The sequence below is a fragment of the Vanessa tameamea genome, chromosome 31, assembly GCF_037043105.1.
Source record: "Vanessa tameamea isolate UH-Manoa-2023 chromosome 31, ilVanTame1 primary haplotype, whole genome shotgun sequence".
NCBI lineage: Eukaryota > Metazoa > Arthropoda > Insecta > Lepidoptera > Nymphalidae > Vanessa > Vanessa tameamea.
In genome coordinates, this window is record NC_087339.1 from 2,438,617 (window position 1) to 2,458,463 (window position 19,847).

The 19,847-nt window shown below is 35.7% G+C and overlaps 1 protein-coding gene across 1 annotated transcript in view; it reads left to right on the forward strand.

Moving 5' to 3' along the window:
- The window catches only part of LOC113391350 (uncharacterized), a 52,381-nt gene that overhangs the window by 17,401 nt on the left and 15,133 nt on the right, over positions 1-19,847 (forward strand). The window contains exon 2 of the mRNA XM_026627284.2: positions 14,506-15,123. Within this exon, the coding sequence (XP_026483069.2) occupies positions 14,545-15,123 (579 nt within the window). The 5' untranslated portion in view covers positions 14,506-14,544. The remainder of the gene's footprint in view (positions 1-14,505; positions 15,124-19,847) is intronic.

Sequence of the window (19,847 nt, forward strand, 5' to 3'; positions counted from 1 at the left end):
CTACAGAATAATTTACAACGTTCACAGTTTTTCAGTTGTTAGACAATACAAACCGCTATGTCCCTGCGTTTTAAATCTGTAATATCTTCGAAAATATTCATTTCAATTACACGCTGGAAAAGGCTATATTGATCTTTAAATGCACAATGTATTTAAGGTACTTAATTGGATAAGAATTAATGCTGTATTGTTTAAAATCGCTTCGAAGATAAGCCATTATTTCTCGTAAATGGTAAAGGTTAAAAAAAGGTTGCCGTGGACTATCACTAAGAGATAGACATATTTATAGTACATTATTTTGATCTACCTCGTAGGGTTCAGCCAGCGTTTGCAATGTAAGCGCAAAAATGTTTTCATTTACGACATCACTTTAGAAACCTCTAAAATGATCAGTGTTTCTCTACTATATTGAGCATGTATACATATAAACCTTCCTCTTGAATCAATCTATCTATTAAAAAAAAACGCATCAAAACCTTTTGCGTAATTTTAATCTATTTTTTATCTAACAAAGCTAATGACAGCTCTATTGACTAGCAATCATAAAATGATGAAACAAGTCAGGTGATGGTTCTGATATCCTTATCAGCATTACATCCCTTTCTAGCAACATGCCGTTACGAGCATGATAACGTATCAAGTGTTAGTCACCAAGGTTAAATAAGTGCTTATTCACGATGATACTGAATTTCTTCATTCACCTTGTATCTTGAAGGGTTAGTAACCTTATTAGGATTAACTTTCAAATCGGAGATTAGTCTCTTAGACTTAGGGGGTGCGTGTTATGTAATACGTACCTTAGTTAACAGCATATGTTTGACATCTGTCGTCGTCTTGGGAGTAAGTCCGAATCGTACGTCGTGATAAACGTCATGACGTCGTCTTATGACGTCATTGTCTCCCCAGACGCTTTCTGCTGTCTTTGTGAGGCGCGTGTACTGTATATGTTGATGTTATTAAATGATTGCTTAAATTATATTTAATTGTTTAACTAATATAATCTATATTTTTAATTATAATATTATATATTATTTGAGTTTGAGTTTGGTGGTAGAGCTTTGTGCGAGTCCGTCTGGTAAGTACCACCCACTCATCAGATATTCTACCGCCAAACAGGGAAACTTAGTATTGTTGAATTCCGATTTGAAGATTGCGTGAGCCAGTGTACAAATAGGCACAAGGGACATAACATCTTAGCTCCCAAGGTTGGTGGCGTATTGGTGTAATGTAGGGAATGGTTATTGTTTCTTATGGGCGGTGGTGACCACTTACCATCAGTTGGCCCATTTGCCTGCGCAAATAGATCTCGATCCGAGATCTCTAATACATAAATCGCTTGAATCTTGCGCAAAACTCTACCGGGAAATAATGGTATTATTAATGTATGCTATCTCCTTAGTTAAAGGCTCAGTTCAAGTGCATTCTTAAACGCTTATCATTATTTGTGCGGCGATAGATAACGCTCCTTGTAATGTAACTAGATTAACATTTAAATAGATTCGTCTTGTATTGTTGTATGTAAATGATCGTTTCAACAGACAAATTAGAAAATAGATTTTAAGATTTATTTACTATTCATAAATAAACATTGGGTTGTTTCGTTTTTTCTCATCAGAAAAACTCTTCCGTTGCGTACCCAAAGAAATCTATATCTGATGAGTTATTATGGGCAGAAAGGTGTTCCAATAGCAAATAGCGCTCAGCGAGCTTGGAAGATTTGTGTTTGGAGTCCAAAACGCGACGATCTGATTGAACCAAAAGCTGAAGTAACAGTGGTAAATTCGCAGAACCGACGATCATTGGAGGAGTCGTGTTCTGGAATGGAGATCACGTCTTGGCAAGCGTAGCGTAAGCCCTCCAGCTAGGTACGCAAAGTGACTGGAATGGAAATTGGGAGCTGAAAATCGAGCTCAGTGGCGTGCCATTGGAGGCATACAGCAGTAGATAAGTAAAGGATGAAAAAGTTTAGCTGGTTTATGGTGCTGTTCCCATACTTCTGGTTTCAAACTTTGGACCCAATATCAAATATTCGATATTTTTCAGTAGCGGATAGAATGTTAGTTGAAGTCTGGAAGTTGGTTGTGTGTAACACCGGATACATTTAAAGTCGTTGTGCCTGAATTTCCTGGTAGTTCGATTTGCTGTCACATTGGATTATAAAAGTTGTGGACTAGAGTAAATTCGTGCGCTACAATGTCTCCTGAGCAGTTGGTTAGGCTAACCCCTTCCCCATTTCCGCAATTTAGGACTACATATATATTTTGATAGTTAATCTAGTTTTAGTGACATAAATTTTGGTAACATCATTTGGAATTTTGGAACGTAGTTTTGTTATATAACGATGGCATTATTTACCTATTAAAAAAATAATGATAATATCAATATACATTGATAGATAAGGCATATTACTTATAACAAGATTATATTAGAGATAAAGAATCTTGATATTGTTGATTTCTGGGAAAACGTCATTCATATATATACACTATCTCACTCAAGAAACGTCATACGGATTCACTAGCTCATTCTTAATCAGTCAACACTCGGGTGCTTCCCGTTGACCAAACTTTACGACCATATGGCAAAATATCCTGCCAAGTTTACTTAACATTCGTCTCGCGTTCTCTAATTCCAATATGCAAATGAGAGCGAATGATCCCAGTTAAAACCATGTCCAACAAAGATACGTCTGAATTTTTTCAAACAATACTTTGAAGGCAAGACATGTTCATTGTCATCAAGTACCTTATTCTGGGCCAACTGCCAACAGTTGGATTTACATTGCAAATGTGTCGCCAAGTTTGGTTTAATTTTGTTGGTTAAACATAAGTAGGATGAGACGCACAACAAATTTATTTTGTTATCTATATATATAATAAAATTGGAGTGTCTGGAAGCGACTGGTTGTTCCCTGTTGATGCTGCAAAATTAAGAATTCTTTGAACCAATGTAAAAAAAGAGGGGATCAACGGAAGATATTTTTTGTGTTTTCCTCAATAACCTATAAGATATTCTATCGCCAAATAACAGTACTCTGTATTGTTGTGTTCCGGTTAGAAGGGTGAGTAAGCCAGTGTAATCACAGGCACAAGGGACATAATATCTTAGTTCCCAAGGTTGGTGGCGCATAGGTGATGTAAGCAATGGTTAATATTTTTTACAGCGCCTTTGTCTATGGGCGGTGGTTACCACTTATCATCAGGTGGCCCATATGCTCGTCCGCCAACCAATGCCATAAAAAAAAAATGTTTTTAGTACGAAGGTTGTTCCGTATGAATTTAAAGAAATCGCACGAAATAATTCCTAAAGTTTGCTAAAATCTTTTTGACTTGGCCGGAGTTGGATCAACATTTTCCAGATTCCTCTCTAGAACAATCTTTTTCGATACACTTCGACAAAGTTCCATAAGATTTACATAGAACGTGGATGGAACAGATTGTTCAAGTCCTCGACCAATGATATTGTGTCAATTCAATGTCAAACTTATTTATGTGCCTCTATACCTCTTGTGATTGGACGAAGCTATAATATATAACGTTGTTATAGATATAATGTTATGACTAGATGTGATAGACAAAACATGCTACGATTGAATATAACATAAACAAAACGGTGGATAAACGTCCTGTAAACAGAGATATATTAATCATTATTAGCATAAATGTAAACAGTCCTAATGACCTTAGGGTGACCATTATTATATGAAAACCGCAGGACAAGAGACTTTTTAGAATTTGCATCTATGATGAAGCTCAGAGTATACGTAGTAAGGCGTTGTGCAAGTCCGTTTAGGAAGGGAGCTACTCATCAAATTCTATCGTCACGGCGGTTAATCTCATGGGAAACCAGCTAAACCACGCAGGACATATAGTGCACAAGTCCAAACAGATGCACTCTCTATTTACCTACTCTTATAACCCGGTGATACCATAAACCGACGCAACCGGAAAGAGTCGAAGTTCAGTATCAACGGCCAGTGGCGGACATTGCCCGGGGCGTCAAAGCTGAATGAGGCCCCGCAGCTTTAAAAAAAAACTCATAATATTCAGTTCACATTTATGTGTATAAATATGTGTTTGTTTTTTTATTATATATTTAGGAATTTGGTTAAAAATTTATTAAAAAAAAAAAACCATATGACAATTAATAATGTGACAATCAGTTTTTTATTCTAATAAACAAATATAAAAGTAAACATATGGAACAAAAAAATCACCGTTAAACATTAAATAACAAAAAAAAAACACAGAGTATTCGATTTACAACTACCCGCTTAACACTGACATTTAAAGTACTTGAGCGATGTTTCCTCGTCGACCGACAACCGACCAATGAGCCCGTGACAGGGCTGCGCGCCAGTTTTATACCTTTGATTATGGGTGTTCCTTACTATGTATATTTAAATACTGCTATTTCATATCAGGAACATTCTCGAAATATTTATAAACATAAAACACATGATATATGATAACGACCTTCGTTCCGTTATATATAAGGTACTAAATACACTAGTCAATCAATCAAACAAAAATCGACTTTAGAGACTAAGAAATAAGATCTATGTAAAACATTTGATCTATCTTCTAGCCTTCAAATTGATCGATAGAATACGTCATATGCAAAGATGTATTTAGATTTTATAGGACCGCAGATAAGTTTTTATAAGATATGCGCCTTTGTCTATGGGCGGTGGTGACCACTTACCATCAGGTGGCCCATATGCTCGTCCGCCTACCAATGCCATAAAAAAAAAAAAAAGTTGTGGGTTCAATTCCCTGGTCAAAATGTTCAAGGTTCAAGGAAATTTGAAAATAGCAGTTCTTACGCCCTTGGAAAACATATCTGTTAGTCCAGCGTCTGAACTCACCTGTGTCGGATTTGCCGTCCCCTCGGATTATGAGAGTTCACCTGTATTGTTCAAATTGGAGAGCCGAGATGGCCCAGTGGTTAGAACGCGTGCATCTTAACCGATGATTTCGAGTTCTAACCCAGGCACCACTGAATTTTCATGTGCTTAATTTCTGTTTATAATTCATCTCGTGCTCGGCGGTGAAGGAAAACATCGTCAGGAAACCAGCATCGACGAAATTCTGCCACATATGTATTCCACCATTGGAGCAGCGTGGTGGAATATGCTCCAAACCTTCTCCTCAAAGGCAGAGGAGGCCTTAGCCCAGCAGTAGAAAATTTACATTATGAATAATATTTTTAAGCACTAGTTGTCGCGCGGCTTCGCTCCTTTTTAGGACTTAGTCGTCAGGCGTTAAATATAAAAAAACTGATACTATGTTCTTACAGTCCCAGCACAAATACAATTTCAACATCAGCTGCTTTACCCTAAAACAACATTCCATATGACATAGGCCTCCACACGGGGATTCGAACCTGCGATCATTTCCAACTGTTCCAACCGCAACACAAACACGCTTGGCCTCTTGGAGTTCATTCTTCCAGCCCTTTCATTTCTAGCCAAGCTTGCATATGCTGTGAACAGAAACCGTAACGAACAGCAGGCTCTCTTAGCTTCTGGTTTTCATCCGAAACGTCTTAAATTTTAAGTATTTGATGATTCGCAACCTTTCGAAAAGTGAAAGTTTGAAAAATTGTAGATACAAGCGAATTGGAAAGTATATTATGTTATAAAGTATGTTTTAAAGCAATAAGTGCTTACTGTGAACTAAGGAGACGTTTTGTAATCTATGCGTGCATATAATAAAATCGGAGTGTCTGTTTGTAATATTAAAATAACCGCTTCGTACACGGTCCATATACCGAAATTACATCTTTTACAATTATTGTCTGTCTGTCTGGAACGGTTGGGTTTTGACGCGACTTTCACTGGCTGATGGCTGATTTAATAAGGAGTAACTTTGGCTATGATAAAGTCACGCTGCAATGTCCAAATACTGTCCAGTACCGCGGGCGGCCCTCGCGCACGCCACCACCCCGCCGTCACGTCAGGTGCCTCCCATCAACGACTTAAGATCACAAAGGCCTAATACAGAATTCATAAGTTATAGTAAAATCTGCGAACTGAACAAAGTCCCGGGCACAGCTAGTTTATACTAATATTATAAATGCGAAAGTAACTCTGTCTGTCTGTTGCTCTTTGATTTTCAAACCACATAACCGAAATTCATAAACTTTTATATAAAACAAGATTGTACCCCCAAGAAAGAACGTTCAAAATGCTTCTGTTGCCAAATTTAAAAAATTGTTAAGGAACGCTTGTGTGCGAAAGGTTACTATACAATTAGTGAGTTTATGATTGATGGCACACCTTGGGAATGAAACGATCGCCTCCTGGCTGTTTCTATTCATATTCAATATACGTACATAAACATACATAATCAGCCTGTAAATTTCCCACTGCTGGGCTTAGGCCTCCTCTCCCGCTTGAGGAGAAGGTATGGAGCATATTCCACCACGCTGCTCCAATGCGGGTTGGTGGAATACACATGTGGCAGAATTTCGTTGAAATTAGACACACGCAGGTTTCCTCACGATGTTTTCCTTCACCGCCGAGCACGAGATGAATTATAAACAAATTAAGCACATGTAAATTCAGTGGTGCCTGCCTGGGTTTGAACCCGAAATCATCGGTTAAGATGCACGCGTTCTAACCACTGGGCCATCTCGGCGGTCAATATACGTATTTAATAAATTTCTGAGTTTCTTTCGCCGGTTCTTCTTTACCGAACCGGTGGTAGTGTTTGATTTGACTATCAATAAGAAAGTGTAATGCTTCCATGTTGAAAAAAGGAATTTGAGTTTGATTTTATATCTAGACAAATATATTTGTTTTTTTTTTTTTTTTAAATCTAGCTTTGAAATGTAATTATTCAGCCTAATATAATTTTATATTTAGAATGTTTTTATCAACGTCCGCGTCACAATTGATTGGTGTTTCGATAGACTTACAATTTAATTAAAGCCTTACCACTTCTGAACGGTACGACAATGGTAACATAAAATGGTAATGAAAAGATCGATTGAAAAGATTATTTTAATACGACTAAGATACGTTTATTTTTACAAGATATTTAACATAGTCGAGACGATCCAGTGGTTAGAACGCCTGCATGTTAAATGAAGACTGGGTTTACATCCAGGGAACCATTGAATTTTCACGTGATTAGTTATTCTTTATGGAGCCCGTATTCTGTTCCTTGTTCCGTATTCTATCCCAACGGTGGATCATAAACAGGCTGTGATTTTAGGTGACACTAGCCGCTCATCCCGACTTCGCTCGGCTATATTGATTCTGACATACAATCGCTGCGAAACGTACCGCCCCCTCTCTTTGCAAAATATTAATCGATACTCTGCTCCTATTGGTCGTAGCGATGACGTATAGCCTTGAGGATAAATGCTATCAAAATATTGAAAGAATTTTTCAAATCGGACCAGTAGTTCCTGAGATTAACGCTTTCAAACAAACTCTGGCTTTATAATTAGTATATATTTAATTTAATACTAGCTGCTCCGTCCGGTTTCACCGGTGTTAATAAACCAATTTAAAAACTGAGTTTTTTTAAGAAAATTTATTTATGTTTTTTATAACAATACGTCACACACACACACAAGACAATAGAGGGAGGAGAGACGTGACGTCATAAAAGAGCGTAGTGACGTTTGCCGTCACGATATACGGACGCCCTTAACGAAAACAGATGACATATCAAGAATGTTAATATGTGATATTAATGAAAAAAATATTAAATATATTTTTTATATGTTATCAATGTGATAAATTATATAATTGCAAACGTTCATAGAGAAATTAAATTAATCTCTATTGTTTAAGTAATATAAAATTCTTTTACTAAAAATAAATCTGTCCATGTAACCTCTGACTCAACATGAACATAATATGTTGAGGCTAAATGCTATTCACGAGTGCGTTGGCAGAACACCAAGATATACTTCATCGTAGTACACATCTATTATTAATTTCACTAATACAATTCCAGGAAGGAAAGCGACATAATTACTTCGAGCGTAAACAGTATCAACAATAAATTCGAATGTTAATCTGTTTATTTATTATACTTTTTCAATTCCGTTCGTATAGTGATCGAAAATTCATCGTAAAGTTATATGATGATATGATGCCCCGGCTTCGCGCGGGTGCACGTTCACAGACTTTCAGACAGACAATACAAACCGCTACGTCCCTGCGTTTTAAATCTGTAATATCTTCGAAAATATTCATTTCAATTAGTTTTAAAGTCGCTTACCGCTGTCTGTCCCTGTGTATGCTTGGATCTTTAAAATTACGCAACGGATTTTGATGCGGTTTTCTTTAATAGATAGATTGATTCAAGGGGAAGGTTTGTATGTATAATACACGCACAGTATAGTAGAGAAACACTGATAATTTTAGAGGTTTCCAATGTGATGTCGTAAATAACGTCTGAACCCTACGAAATAGATCAAAATAATGTACCTCAGTATTGTACACAATAAAAAGTCTACGATGGTGTATGTCTATCCCTTACGGATAACCAACAATAACCATTTTTTATCGTTTACTTTTCACGATAAATAATGACTTAAACGAAGCGATTTTAAGCAATACAGCATTAATCTTTATCCGAATAATGAATAGTCAACCCAATGAAGTCTTACAAGCTTCACACGAACAAAGATCACAGGAACCGAATTATTTATATGCATGACGTACACGCGCTTATATATAACGAATATGTAAGCGGCATTATTTTAAATTATAGACATACATATTCGATGAAAATTTATATATAAATAGCCTCGGCTTGTGCTGAAGTTAAACAGGGGAAATTCTACTAACGAATGGTCACTATCGAATCGAAATCGTTGCCATTTTAACGTTTGTCCATTCCGTTTCTATATTATCAAAAGTTATCGGGTACGTCTAGCGAAAAATTCTCAGTAAAAACCCGGTCGGGAAGTTTGAAGTGTGTACAATCTTTGTAGCACGTAAAGTCATAGATCCTGCTGAATTTCTTTCCAGTCGTTTCTAATTTATTTATTTGACGGCGCAGCGAGGCGGCCATCTTGGATCGACGAACATTCAAGATGGCCGCCTCGCTACCATTGACACTGTTCCAACCTGTAAATAAACAAGATGGCGCACCATGCGTTGTAATATTTATTTATTTTCTGATATAGGTTGGCGGACGAGCAAATGGGCCACCTGATGGTGAGGGGTCACCATCGCCAATGTCGCTTTAATTAACCATTCCTTACATTGGGTTGACAACTAAGATGTTACGTCCTCTGTGCCTGTAACTACACAGGCACACCCTTAACGGGAACACAACAATACTGAATACCTACAGCTGCTTGGAGGTAGAATATCACTCAGATTTACCGTCTGGTTTATATAGTGTTTGTACACACTTATGAACTATAACCTGTCCTGCGTAGTCAACTGGTCTTCGTTGAGATTGACCGTGACTGTAATCGATCAGGGCAACATAAGGATTAGAATAGAATTACCCCCAGTATTTATGTTGTCAACAAACAACTCGTACAGATAGAATTATATTTCTACATTATATATAAATGTGTGCTATTTGCACGATAAAAATCTTAAGTAGGTTGTTTTTTTTTTTAATTTAAATTGAACTGAAAATTCATTCTCAAAGAATGACACTTAGATTAAAAATACAATAACTCAACCAGATATCATTCAATCAAACGAAGGTGTGTTTTTTTATCACTAGATGGCGTTGCTGATTATAATCACAATTACAACATTATAACGCTTGTATATCTTTATCTATAATATATAAATAGAATATATAATAGAATAACTCAGTCGCTTTCTCGTAAAATAGTTAACGTAATCTGATACGGTTCTTCGTAATTGAAAGAGCGATAAACGTAGATTTGTACATTATCTGTAATTGCGTTAATACAATCTGGTAACGATAGATGGCGTTGATCGAAAATGTCACTTTTCTGAATCGCGCTGTCTAGATATTCGCTACTTTGCATATGTAGTGTAGAATGACAAAAACTATATCACCCCCCGCAGGTGGGTTCGAGGTTCCTCGTGCATTAACAGCCGTGCTTAGGCGTTTGACGGGGTTCAGAGTGCACAATGTTTCCCTTCAGACGTCGAAGGGGTCCTTGACCAAGGTCCGGCATCACAGGAATAGTTATTAAGATATTTAAAAATATTTTATCCCGTCTTCGTATGATTAAAATAAAAAAAATATTTATATTATTTTTATTTTATAATCCTAAAACCCTCCCCCCACGTTTCGTCTAATCCAAAACAAATTCAAACCGACTCAAACGTTCACAAAAAAACCATCAAAATCGGTCCAGTAGTTTAGGTGGTAGTTATATATAATAATATTATATACTTAAACCTTTTCCAAAACGCGCTGCGTATTTTGGTATGAGTTTATGTATATAGCTTTAGTAATTTTACTCAGTTAGGTAATACAAAAAAACTCGTACCTATATTTAAAAAGACAGACTACGTGTGACTATATTACACGTTGAATGATGTACTAGTTATTGCCTGCTATTTCGCTCGCGTTTTAGGAATTGGTCAGGTGTTAGGTATAATAAAGTAACCTATGTCCTTCCTTGCAGTTCAAACTAGCTTCATACCGAATTTTATCAAATTCGGTTCAGCAGTTTGGCCGTGAAAGACAAACAGACGGACAGTTACTTTCGCATTAATTATATTAGTATATGGATGATAATTTTCACCTTAAAACCTCTGAAACACTTTCAATAGTACAACTGTCTTTATAAACTTATCGATATACAAGATATATAGAAGATCAGCTTAACCTGCGACGTTACCCGCGTGATAAAACTTAACTATGGCACAAACCGTGACCTACCATTTAAACTCCCTCAAAGAATTAACTCGAAACTATCTCCATACCAAACATCACCAAAATCAATTCAGCAGTTTAAGCGTGAAGATCTATCCATTTATATTCTTAATAATAAACAAGTTGTTTACAATATATCATAGAATATTTATGTATAGACATTTTATTGGCACTATCAGGATTATTCAAGATAAGTGGGCGTATGTTCAAACGATTTTATATCTGAACGATGCACAAAGTCAGTAAGTTTTCAATTAAACAAATCAATCAGATATATTCACAATAGTCATCAATATCGATTCGTTAATAAATCATATACACAAACACACATAAATCAATGAATCTATTACAAAATAATAAAGATATTGTTGGAAATTAGCGATTCGTCGCATACGTGGTGCGCGGGAAATCTTGAATGTAACTTTCGATCCAAGATGGCCGCCTCGCTGCCATCGACGCTTCACTAGAGCGCCGTTCGACTCCCATTGACACTCTTCCAACCAGTATGAATAAACAAGATGGCGCACCATGTGTCGTCAAGGCCAGACTGACATTCGACAGTCCTAGGGCGTAGTGCTGGGTCATTCCTGATTTTACGTAAAACGAAACGAACCAGTTTTTTACATTCACAAAACAGTTCTTTGAAACGGTTATAAAAAAAACCGGTTTGTTTTCATAGGTTCGAGAAATTATTATACTTACGATACTTTACTGAAATATGTATATTCAACGCTGGAGACATATTATATAATTTTGAAAATAGTCGACTTTATAATTTATTTGGATTAATTCTCCGTTATGTTCCGTGCTTATTTGCATTTAAAAAAAAAAGTTAAGAAATATTTTTAAATAATTTGTAATTAATATTCATACAATAATAGTCCTTACACGTGATCGAAAACGTTTCGCGAAGCAGTACCAAAACGACGGCCGCCGGTGCCGAGTGACGTCTCGTTCGTTTTAAAGCTATATGTCATATAATCAAGAAACAGTTCGTTCGTTCTTTATAAAATAACTAGTTCTTAAAACCGTTTCTGAAAAAAACTCCCAGCAGTACTCGGGCGTTATTTTACTGAAGTCGTCATAAGAAAGTGCACGTAACTAAGTCATTCACTTATATAATCACGTCTATTTACACATAACGAGTATTTCAATGATCAATATTAAGTAAACAGAGCTGTGGTTGCGTAATGAATGAAATACGTCTATGCGTAGATGTTACCCAGTATTTACAGATATATTTAGTTTTTTATATTAACGCGAAGTCAAGACATTTATAGCCTTTTAAAGGTAAAATTTTTATTTTAAAATAAACTATTCGACTTCTCGCGTAAATAAATCATTAAAAATATACTTTATTCAAGTACGCTTTAGACAAGCTCTTTTGAATCGTCATTTTATAGAACTATTTAAACTCGGGACGCCCGACAGAAGTGATAACTTTAAAAAAATCGTCTGTCCGAAATACGGCTAGCGCTGTGGGTTAGAGTGAGAAGAGGAGCCCACCCGCTGCCGTATGGGTAAGAGAAAGGGAAGCCAGACATCCTGGCGCCGTAACGCGTTACGTAACGAAGCGGTTTACCCTCTCATAAGAAGTTATCACTACAAAAGCCACTACCACCGGTTCGGAATGTAGATTTTAGCGGGAAGAACCGGCAAGACAATCAGTAGTTAATCTTTTCCAATATTAGAAATACATTATGTTGGTTAAATAAAATTTTATATAATATATGTTGTCTGAAAGTCAACAAGTATTAGCTGCAACCTTTTTTAATAAAAAAAACAAACATAAGAAGAAAAACTTTTATCATTTCCAGCTAGGGAAGCTAAAATCATCGACCTCTCTCAACTATGACATACATATAAACCTCCTTGAATCGCTCTCTTTATTAATGAAAACCTCAATAAAATCCGTCGCGTAGTTCAAAAGATCCAAAAGTACAGACGGAAACCGAATGTGTTTCACACTATGTCGATATGTTAGTTTTATTGACAAGTCGAATCGTAACTCGGTAGATGATCGCGTTACTGAATAGGATGCTTCATGCTATCGAAGGTAAATCAGGCGAGGACAAAAAATCTTTATGCTCAATATTTCCGCGTGTATCTACGATATGGAGTTCCCACACCATCGCGTTTATCTCGAACATGGATAGTGTTTGATGGTAATTGTGTTTCGATGTATTATGTAAGATGTCATTAATATGTCGTGATGGTTTTTGCTAGACTGCTATGTTAATAGATTTATTCGTATATCTATATATACATATTACATATTTTTTTATGATCATTTATAACTTATGTAAAATACCGTAGGTATTGAAAACTAAATCTATGTATAAACAAGGAAACATAACGGTTCAGGAGTGCGATTCTGCAACATATATTTTGTACCTCACCGATCTACGTTGACACGCCATTTTGATACTTGTGCCATGTAAATTTCATAACCAATATTGTCAATATTGCATATCAGACAGATTATAAAAATGCGTGGCGCTACTTGTTGACTTTCAAGCAGGATGTATTATATACAATCGTATCGTTTGTATTTGAAATATTGGAAAATATAACTATTGAGTTTCCAGCCGGTTCAACTTGGTAGAATCTACATTCTGAACCTTTCTTAAAGGTAAAAGATCAGAAGAGGATTTAAGAAAAAAAAAATGAATTGCTTAATTCCAAATATTAGATTTTTAGTTTCTATTATAAATATATATATATTGTAATTTCAGTAGTTTATGATAACAAAATAAAATCACGTTTTATAATAATCGTCCAACAAATATATTTTACAATCCCTCGCAATTATGTCATAATTTCTCGTGACAGTTTATCTTTTTAAAAAAAGAAGTACGTATAAGTATTTGTGCCTGTCTTAAATAGTCTGCCAAATAAAAAAGTATCAATTAGAATTTAACAAATTATTAAACAACTAATAATAACAATAATTTTATAAGTACATAATTATGTAAAATAAATAGTTTCGATTGTAATCTTTATATATATAATAATGTGAGATTGATTATGACATCCTATGACGTAACACCGTATTGGAGGCGAGGACTACTCGCTAAAAATACATATCAGGCGATTAACTTTAACAATTTAGATAGAATATTAATAATTGGATTGACAAGCGAGTGAACCCTCCGACGACTTACGAACGAATGCCTCTGAGTGTACGGATGTATCTTGTTTGAAGTAGTGCTGTTGGCCCTACTGGCCTTTACAGCGTCACCGAACGTTGGGGCGAGTGTTAAAACTCTGCCTTAAGGTGAACCCTTTCGGGCTCGAGAGTGACGTTCGTCCTGAGGGGTCTCCTATGAGATCGCATCTCGGCTCAGAACGTAGTCGGTGGGGTGTTACTGAGTGTAACTCGTCGACGCCTTATATAGGCTGTGCTTCCTACAAAAGTATATTTTGATTTGATTTGACATTCCGCGTCCTCTGCAGTGAATTTCGTGTTTCTTCTTGTAGAATACCTCAACAGTACCTCTTCCATATCTGTTTGATAACCGATTTTCGTTTTTGGTGAATAGGTAAAAAATAGGTATAAAAAAACGTTCGAATCATTCTAAATTTAAATTTCGTTACAAATATAAAACCTGTTTTCTTAAACTGTTACAAAGTTTTAATTAAGAAATAACAATTGTTTCAGATGCCAGAACATTTGGAAGCGTTATAGATTAAATCAATTATGGGAAGTCCTAAGGTGTCGAACCTTCAACCGCATTCACCAATGGCTGACGACAAGAAATCAATAAAGAATCTTCTCAAGAAACCCTTCCAGGCCCTATTCCAGAAGAAAGACAAGGTCAAGCAAAAGAGAGAAGTACAAAATGAGATAACGACGAAACCGACAGAGAAAACCGCAGCACCGATATCAGTCCTACTTGACAAATTCGATAAACTAGAAATAGAGAAGAAAGCCGAAATAAAAGAAGAAGAAAATGAATTCGATAACTTCTCTTATAAGATTATAGAAGACGACAACAGATCTGCTAGAATAGATTCACATTCGTCTGAAGACAGTGGATACGCGGAAAAATTCTCAATAGCAAACGATTCAGAGGACGAACGAGATGAACTGAAGCTCATTGATTCGTTGAAGAATTTAAAAGTCGATCCCGATAAGAAAGTAAAAGAAGATGACAAGAGGAAAAGGAAGTTGCAGACTGTTCTCGTGTCGAGAGGTCCGATTAGGAATCGGGCGGCGGATTTTGGAACTTCGGTCCACCCATACGGCCAGGAAGCAGCGGACAGCGTTTACAGACAGGTAATTTCTATGTTTATCGGTGATTCTGATCATTATTTGGTGGTAGGGCTTTGTGCAAGCCCGTCTGGGTAGTTACCACCTTTAGATATTCTACTGCCAAACAGTACTCAGTGTTATTGTGTTCCGGTTTGAAGGGTGAGTGAGCCAGTTTAACTACAGGCACAAGGGACGTAACATCTTAGTTCCCAAAGTTGGTGGCGCATTAGCGATATAAAGAACGGTTAGTATTTCTTACAGCGCCACTTGTGTATGGGCGGTGGTGACCACTTACCATCAGGTGGCCCATAAGCTCGCCCGCCAACATATATCATAAAATAATGTCGGTACTTTTTCTTAGTGTTAGGGCTTTATGACCGTCTGGTTAACACTATTTTAAGATATTTTCAATGTTCTAATGTGTTTCGTTTTGACGTCGTTTTGTTCGTCAGTGTAACTACAGGCACATGGGACATCTTAGTTTCCAAGAAGCTGTAAGGCATGTGTAGTATATCTTCTGGGATGACCACTTGCCAAGTAGTCCATTCCCGCCTACATATATCCCAAAAAAGCATATTTGCGATGTTTTCCTTCATGAAGCACAAGATGATTTTTAAATATAAAATGACTACATGGAAGTTGAGTGGTACATTAAGATCGAGTGCTTTAACTACTGGCCCATTTAAACTATTAGTAAAACTATTAATTTGTTATAAAAATTTAATTGACTTAAATTATCTTTACGAATAGCAAGCGATAAAAATTAAAAAAAAAAATCGAATACTTCGCACTATTAAATCCACTATGTTATATGTTTAAATTGCTGTATTTATGACATCGTTATCAAATTAAAAATATATACTGTGAAGGTTCTGCAAAAAAAGGTCCAATAAAAAAAAAAGATCTTATACAATATTCTTGGTTACTGGAAACGTATACCATTAAATAATCATTTGGTAAATGTTAAGTATTTTTATTTATAGCATTTACGTATCTAATGGTGGCCGCCTATTGGTCGAAATTCCGTATTTCATTGCTTACCATCATCATTACACAGTATAAAACAAAGTCGCTTACCGCTGTCTGTCCCTGTGTATGCTTATTTAGACTTTGATACGGTATTTTATAAAAGATAGATTGATTCAAGAGGAAGGTTTACATGTATAATACACGCACAATATAGTAGAGAACCAGTGATAATTTTAGAGGTTTCCGAAGTGATGTCGTAAATAAACACATTTTTTGCGCTTACATTGCAAACGCTGGCTGAACCCTACGAGATAGATCAAAATAATGTACTACAGTATTGTAAACCTTATAAAGGTCTTCAAAATGTCCGCGATGGTATATGTCTATCTCTTAGGGATAACGCACTAACCATTTTTTATCCTTTACTTTTTACGTGAAATAATGGCTTATTTTCGAAGCGATTTTAAGCAATACAGCGTTGATCTTTATCCAATTAAGTACCTTAAATACATTGTGCATTTAATATTTTATTTTATTTTCATTATGACAACCAACAGCAGATACAATATCACATCCAAAATAAAAAATAAAAAATTACATTTCAAAATTGTCAAGGCAAAAGTTCTACTACGTACAGGTAGTCTCACCGTGCATTATCATATTACACGATGTAATTAGTGAAAATATGAATTAAACATAAGCATAATAATTAGAAATACGAAATACAATATATTTTTTAAACTATTATATAATAAATAATAATTAATAAGATAAACCATATGATACATTTTAACAATAACAAGTTGCTACACAAGAAACAATTTGGATTTACAAGGGGTCGCTCGACAACTGACGCTGGTGTTGAGCTCGTTAAAAATATTTACAGGGCCTGGGAGGAGTCACAGGATGCCTTAGGGATATTTTGTGATTTATCTAAGGCCTTTGATTGCGTGCAACACGAAACTTTGGTCAGGAAGCTACGTCATTATGGAATTAGGGACACTGCACTCAGTCTTCTGATTTCGTATCTGAGCAATCGGATTCAGAGGGTTGATGTAAATGGAAAGAGATCTCCCGGGTCTCCAGTTACTGTGGGGGTCCCTCAAGGATCAATTCTTGGACCATTCCTCTTCCTTGTTTATATAAATGACCTGCCACATCTCCTAGGTGATAAACTCGAGATAGTATTGTTTGCTGATGATACTTCTTTAATTTTTAAAATAAAAAGACGTCTTTCAATATATGACGATGTGAACAATACTCTCTCTGAAATAGTAAATTGGTTTAGTGTTAATAATTTAATGTTAAATAGTAAAAAGACTAAATGTATTAAATTCACTACTCCCAATGTAAGATGTGTCAAAACGAGTGTATGCTTAAACGGGGAAGCATTAGATGTTTTAGAATCAACAGAGTTCCTTGGTATGACAATAGACTCTAAGCTCCAATGGGGCCCCCATATAAATAAGTTGGCGAATAGACTCAGCTCTGCAGCCTATGCGGTAAAAAAAATTAGACTTTTGACTGATGTGGATACGGCTCGCCTTGTGTACTTCAGTTATTTCCACAGTATAATGTCGTATGGCATCCTACTCTGGGGTAATGCAGCTGACATTAATACTATTTTTGTACTGCAGAAGAGGGCTATTCGTGCAATTTATAACCTGGGCCCAAAATATTCGTTAAGAGATAAATTTAAAGAAATTAAAATAATGACTGTCGCTTCTCAATTTGTTTTTGATAATGTTATGTATGTACGCAAAAACATAAACGATTTTCCCAGAAATTGTGACGTACATTCTATTAACACTAGGAACAAGAATAAACTTGTTACTCCAAGTACCCGATTACACAGGGTTAGTAACTCTTTTTTGGGGCAATGTATACGTTTTTACAACAGGATCCCAGAAAACGTTCAAAATTATTCAATTATAAAATTCAAAAGAATCTTTAAAGAGCGTTTGTGTGCTAAAGGATATTACAACACTAATGACTTTTTAGTTGACTGCACACCTTGGGAATGAAATGATCGCCTCCAGGCTGTTTCAAATAACTAAAATATAATAATTATTGTACATGCAAAATGAAAAAAAAAAAAAATATCCCGCTGAGTTTCTTTCGCCGGTTCTTCTCAGGTCCGAGGTGCTAAATTCCGAACCGGTGGTAGATTTTTGACAATCAATAAGCAAGTGTAAACACTTCTATATTGAATAAAGATTTTTGATTTGATTTGATTTGATTAGAATTGAGCGCAAATGAAATTCTTTATTTTTCGATTGAATTGAGGTCGACTATCGTGACATATGTCTAAATCTTTTAATATAGATCAATATGGCCTCTGCAAGACATTCTGTGGTATATTTAGTATCAGCATAGCACCCGTGCGGAGCCGGGGCGAGTTGCTAGTAAAATATAAGATGCGTTGATTCGAGAGATACTTGGAAAAATTTTTCGTCTTTTTCGTATAAAAGTGCTACAAAGTTATTCCTTCAAGTATTAATGTGTATTCATAAAATAACATGTCCCGACTGACTATTTTATCATCGCCGAGCGTAGACTATTAATAATAAGTTAGGGCCATGAAATTTGGTAGTAGGATCGTTTTATTCAGTAGACATCCACTAAGGACGGGATTTTATAAATTCTATCCCCTGAGGGGGCGAAATAGGGGTTGAAAGTTTGTATGGAAGACCGTCATTTTTTAAGTTCGAAACATGAAACTTATTTTTTGGGATACTGATTAAAAATGATTAGATACGTATCAAAGCATTTATGATATAAATATAGAGTGGATACTTAGTGTATATTTAATTAAGGGCTTAAAGATTTTAACCCTACAACCCTCGGGGTAGAGGCGATTTCGAAGGTGCACCTCAATTCGTTTGTATTTTTTTATTTCTTCAGAGCTCCGCCATTTAATAAGTACCATTAATAATGTTTGGGAAGGATTCATGATTTAAATATGAAATAATAAAAATACCCCTAATGTTGTGAACTAGGATGATTTTATACTCAGCTCGCATTAAGTTTGTCTCGTATTATTGTTTGAAGTCAGATTTATTTTGGTTCAAATTATTGGAATACACGACACGTTTTTACGTGATCTCTGAGACTGTCTAAAAACAAATCGCCACTATTGTACTTAGGTTTCCGACCTGTAACGATGTTTTTTTTCTTCAATAGAATCGCCAATGGCCGGTTTACGTTTCTTTGAATCCAAAAAAAAAACGACTTTGTATGTATTTATACATAGTTTGAACTTAAAACGCTAATTCACCAAATTTAATGGTAATAAAAATTACGGCAACGTTCGAGGTCTTTAGATTCCACTATAGTTTCCAAGCTGGCGACGTTTTAACAAAGTCATTACACAGTATAAAACAAAGTCGCTTACCGCTGTCTGTCCCTGTGTATGCTTAGATCTTTAAAATTACACAACGGATTTTGGTTTGGTTTTTTTTAATAGATAGAGTGATTCAAGAGGGAGGTTTATATGTATAATACATGCACAATATAGTAGAGAAACACTGATCATTTTAGAGGTTTCTGAAGTGATGTCGTAAATGAACACATTTTTTGCGCTTACATTGCAAACGCTCGCTGAACCCTACGAGGTAGATCAAAATAATGTACTACAGTATAATTGTACACTTTAAAACTATCTTCAAATAAGTGCGCGATGGTATGTCTATCTCGTACTGATAACCCACAATAATCATTTTTTATCCTTGTCTTTTTACGAGAAACAATGGCTTTCGAAGCGATTTTAGGAAATAAAG